Source organism: Alosa pseudoharengus, unplaced genomic scaffold (assembly GCF_046254945.1).
Source record: "Alosa pseudoharengus isolate Yale_2024_CS ecotype anadromous, Long Island Sound unplaced genomic scaffold, YU_APseudo_1.1 YU_APseudo_1.1_scf_10, whole genome shotgun sequence".
NCBI lineage: Eukaryota > Metazoa > Chordata > Actinopteri > Clupeiformes > Clupeidae > Alosa > Alosa pseudoharengus.
This window is the reverse complement of record NW_027468565.1, coordinates 39,132,376-39,137,375: the sequence shown is the minus strand read 5'-3', so window position 1 is coordinate 39,137,375 and position 5,000 is coordinate 39,132,376. Positions and strand designations below refer to the sequence as shown.

The window sequence follows — 5,000 nt, the reverse complement described above, 5'->3', positions numbered from 1 at the left end:
GCGATAAGGAGTTTCATAGAGGCTGTCTCGCCTTAAGCACCGCAGAGGAAGAGTGTTGTCCAGGATACGAAGGGAAGCTTTGTCCGAAAGGGAAATTGTGAGCCCTCTTAAACCTTTCTTTTACTGTTTATGTTTAATTAAAGAGACAAATAAATTAAAATGACAGCTCTAGTTAATTAGATAGATTTTAGCGGCTTAAATATGCATGCAATCCTTATAGTCGTACATAAACGTTAAGCTTCGTGACTACTGGCTCTCGGCCAATCTATTGGTAAGGCACTCACTCTTACGTGCGGACACTTTTCTAGTGATAGAACATTTGCTGGGGTGTGGACATGTGGCATTGGCAAAGATATGGCAGGTGTTGAAAGTGGATATGTTCGCTCGACATTGTCTGTGGTGTCTGCGCTTGAGGCAGTCGTGGTACGCAGTTTCGGACCGAATGGTGGCGTGGTACTATTCACTCGCGACACTGGAGAAGTTTTGCTCACCCGTCACGGACAGAAGATTCTAAACTCACTGCATTTGGAACACCCAATTGCCAGGTACATCCTAGTCTCGACGTGCTCTCTCAACAAGTTATCTAAAACATGCTATAAAAAGTTAACATAACTTAACACATAAACATGTGAAATGTTCTGTTTTGTAGAATGGTTGTGGACTGCATTCAAGCACACTGTTCAGTGGCAGCAGATGGCTCCAAGTCCTTTCTACTTCTGCTAGCCTCTCTGCTTAGAAGTATCCATGCGCACAGCAAAGCATGCAAGGAAATTTCAAACGCCCGTGCCCGCCACCTGGCCAATCAGCTACTGCGCCTCTGTTATGATGGTCTGGATGACATCATCGTGCATCAGGTGATGCCACACGCCTCCTCACTGTACTCCTCCGGTTACCGTGGTGACACTCTGGAGGGGCTGGTTCGTGGATACATGGCAGGAAGAGTTGGGATTGGTCAGGCTGAAGTTCTCGTGCCAATCATCTGTCAGTTTTGCCGGAAATGGAATGTGGGCCAGGGCATGGCAGAGCCAATCAGATTCATCCACACAAACTTCCCTCTGCTGCACTCCACAGTGTTGGGCTTGCCTATTGGTCGGTCATGTGTGCACGAAGGGTTTCTTCTGGGCTGTGATTGGACAATGTTTTTTGAGCGTAAGAGTGAAGAGCCAATCAGAGTGCTGGTGTTGAATGAAAGTGTGTTTGTTGTGAACGAAGCGGTGAGTGTGTTTGAGAACTATGTGTCTGATAGCCATGCAACTGTGCATCGGCTGTGTGTGTGTGCCGAAGAGCTCGATGTGTGTGTGCTCCTCTCTCCGGTGAAGTGCCCAGACCTCCTCCTGCAGCAGGCTCAGCAGAAGCAGCTCTGTGTGGCTGAGTGTGTGGACCCGCCTCTTCTGGACCTTTTCTGCCAGCTCAGCCAATCACGGCCTGCCCCTGTGGGTCATGTCGCCACAGTGACATCAGTCAGCCGCGTTGTGTTGGGAGGACATCGGTTGGGCTGTGTTGGGCTCACACCAACACACACTTCTCACTCGTCCAGCGAGCACATCTTACACCCACACACACTTCTGCTCTGTGCCCCCGGGCCAGGCCCTCTGGATCAGTGTGTGAATGCGTGTCAGGGAGTCTTCACGATGCTGCGCAGTGTGTGTGAGGCTGAACGCACGCCTCAGAACTCTCTCCCTGACCAATCAGAGGAGACACCACTTCATCCTGTCCAATCACAGCCCTCCAACGACAAATCAGAGCCATCAATTCCTGCTCCTGCTCCTCCTCCTGACCAATGGCATCGGCTTCTGCATGCTGGGCATGTGGTTCCAGTGGGTGGAGTTTTTGATGTGCTGTTTCATCACTTCCTGTTGTCCTCTGATTGGGTAGCTGAGCCTCAGGTACGCAGCTTATTGGCTGAGTCTGTTCTTAGCGTGCCCAGAACGCTCCACTCTCACAAGCCCCGCCTCTTCATGCAGTTCCAGGCCTCCTTACTGGACGAGCTCCGCTCTGGCCCCTCCCTCAAGCCCTGGTCAGGTGGGGTGGAGAGTGTGTCCTGTAAACAACAGCTTCTGGCCTCCGTGCTGCAGTGTGTGTGCACGCTGCTCTCTGTGGACAGAGTTCTACACACACACTCACACATAACGAAGACATCACGCCATGGGGAGGACGATGAGGATTGAAGTGTGTTATTGTATTTCTGTTGTGTATTTAATGACAAATCAATAAAACATTTCAAGCATTACAGATTTCATTGGATGATGGTTATGTGTGATCAGTGTAAATAATGCAAAATTACTTTGAGATTGAGCTTTGCTAACATAGGAGAAAAGACTAAATTATAATTGATTGTACGAAAATGCCCACAATATCAAAATATCAACATGAAGGTGTCTTTTAGGAAAGTGCCATTCTGATAATTTGTTATTACATAAACCTTGCACAAAAATAATTACATATTACACATCAAGCTAATTGATGAAGTTAATAATATATATTATTACTATTTTCTTCTCATTGTTCATGAAACCGATATAGAAATAGATTTCTTATGGATATAAAAGTATTAAATCTAAATTAACCCAAACTTTCTTTTTTTTTATATAAAAAGCATAGAAATAAAAATTCATGTGTAATTCTTCAACAGCAAAGTCTCCCTCTCTCTCTCTCTCTCTCTCTCTCTCTCTCCCCCCTCCTAATAAATGTCCAGATTGTCCCAAAAGTCACAGATGTGGTCTCTGGCCCCATGTTGTGCATGGGTCGGGACGGTGAGGTTCAGGATGGGCCAGCCATTGTCCAAGGTGTACCTGGGCCAAACCGGAAGCCTCTGGTCTCTGCAGAACGAGCTCTGGTGTGTGCGTGAGTTGGGGTCTCCGCAGTGGGCAAAGGCCCCCCAGTAACACAGCATCCGATTGGCCAGCAGCGCCTCAGGAGGCTGGAACGTCAGGTTGGCCACGGGCCCGGAGTCGAACAGGAAGGGAAGCTCTGCGCCATGGCAGGCGTGGCCGTAGCAGAACGACAGCCCCGCCCACGCACGCGGGTCTGATAGGGTGTAGTCAAACACGTACATCCACATGGACCCGCCCAAAGATACTCCTGACCGCGCTGAGTGACGCGTGGGACACAGGAAGACAAAGTCCGTCACGATCTGAGGGGAGAGCGCATAACACACACACACACACACACACACACACACACACACACACACGCACGTCCGTCACGATCTGAGGGGAGAGCGCATAACACACACACACACACACACACACACACACACGTCCGTCACGATCTGAGGGGAGAGCGCATAACACACACACACACACACACACACACACACACACACACACACACACACACACACACGTCCGTCACGATCTGAGGGGAGAGCGCATAACACACACACACACACACACACACACACACACACACACGTCCGTCACGATCTGAGGGGAGAACGCATAACACACACACACACACACACACACACACACACACACACACACACACACGTCCGTCACGATCTGAGGGGAGAGCGCATAACACACACACACACACACACACACACACACACACGTCCGTCACGATCTGAGGGGAGAGCGCATAACACACACACACACACACACACACACGTCCGTCACGATCTGAGGGGAGAGCGCATAACACACACACACACACCAGAGGAGGCTCCTTCATTGAGGAAAGGGAGGAACACCCTCCCTAAAATTTCAGAGAAAAATAAAAAATATATAAAGTGAATTACTATTCTGATAAATTACTGTTAATATATTACTATTTGAACACTTTAAAATGAACAAAATCGTTTCCCTAGGTCAAAATGCCAACAGCACCCCCTATCGCAATTGAAAATTACTGTATGGAGGAGCTTCCTCCTCAAGCCCCTCATCCAAAGTCCATTATAAACGCCTCGGACCCCAGCGGCTCGTGAATCACGTCGTTTTCAATGGCCAAGGGAGGTAGCTCCTCCGTACAGTAATTTTCAATTGCGATAGGGGGTGCTGTTTTTAGCGGCAACGTGAACTAATGAGCAGCTAGCTGCTCTGCAAGCAAGAACGTTATCTGCAGTCATACAACTAAGAATCTTGTGTTGAACGGAAAGCTTGTTTTTTTGCTCCTGAAATAAACAGTAAAATGAAATCAGAGGACAAAGTCCATCTTTTATACATTCAAATACAGTGCAAAAGTTAGGATCAAAGCAGGAAGACCAGATCCAAAAATGAAGGATGGTAAGGCTAGTGTAGGCTACTGAATGCTACGTAGGCTAGTATGACAAATAGCCTACTCGTGACTAACAACGTTAGCACTGGTCTGTCACAAACGTGGACAGTTCAGGGATTTGGTGATAAAAACATTTTCGGATAGTTATGCGTTGTTATAATCATCCAAGTTATGCCTCAACTAAACAATTGTTAAATGATGTTCTTGTTGTTAATATGCTCTTGTTTTTACCGTTCTAACTGTATCTTTGGATGGTTACATTGTTAATGAATGTTTCAGACCATGATGCATTCCTTTAATGACGTCTTCAATAACATTTGCCTTTCGAGTATAAATTCTCACTTAGCTATTAGGCTACAACCTGTCTTTAAATAATAGCAATTTGGCTTTAAAAACATTAGCATGTTACAAATAACCACTTTTAAGGTCTATTTTTAATGGTCAATAGTTACATGGTTTTATGAAACAAGTGTCTATTTTTAGTATTATAGACTTTTTTGCAAATGTATTACATTGAGCAAAACCTCCAGACTTTTCATAATTTTGCACATCAGGAAAACAGTGGTTCATAACTAGACCTACATATCTTCCCTGACTTCCCAGACCTACATTTACATTTATTTACATTTACATTTATTAATTTAGCAGTATTATCCAAAGTGACTTGTATATTTAAATGATATTACAAAGTCTATTGTCCCTGGAGGAGTTTGGGGTTAAGTGCCTTGCTCAAATGCACAATGGTGGAAGCCAAGAATTGAACCCACAACTTTTCTGGCTAC

General features: G+C 46.1%; 2 protein-coding genes across 2 annotated transcripts in view; one reads left to right on the top strand and one right to left on the bottom strand.

Annotated features, from left to right (window-relative positions):
• The first annotated feature begins 79 nt into the window (after nucleotides 1-79).
• bbs10 (Bardet-Biedl syndrome 10) lies at nucleotides 80-2,168 on the top strand. The gene is made up of 2 exons (XM_076302416.1): nucleotides 80-545; nucleotides 650-2,168. The coding sequence occupies exons 1-2, from the start codon at nucleotides 355-357 to the stop codon at nucleotides 2,166-2,168; spliced, it is 1,710 nt and encodes a 569-aa protein (XP_076158531.1). The 5' UTR covers nucleotides 80-354.
• Nucleotides 2,169-2,673: 505 nt separating this feature from the next.
• LOC143141369 (crystal protein) overlaps nucleotides 2,674-5,000 on the bottom strand; it is a 12,735-nt gene continuing 10,408 nt past the window's right edge. The window contains exon 8 of the mRNA XM_076302415.1: nucleotides 2,674-3,133. Within this exon, the coding sequence (XP_076158530.1) occupies nucleotides 2,681-3,133 (453 nt within the window). The 3' untranslated portion in view covers nucleotides 2,674-2,680. The remainder of the gene's footprint in view (nucleotides 3,134-5,000) is intronic.

Bases quoted from the DNA above. Each gene is read 5' to 3' on its own strand.
- bbs10 (XM_076302416.1), top strand. From the start codon at position 355: ATGGCAGGTGTTGAAAGTGGATATGTTCGCTCGACATTGTCTGTGGTG. The intron at 546-649 runs GTACATCCTAGT...TCTGTTTTGTAG, and splicing joins TTGGAACACCCAATTGCCAG to AATGGTTGTGGACTGCATTC.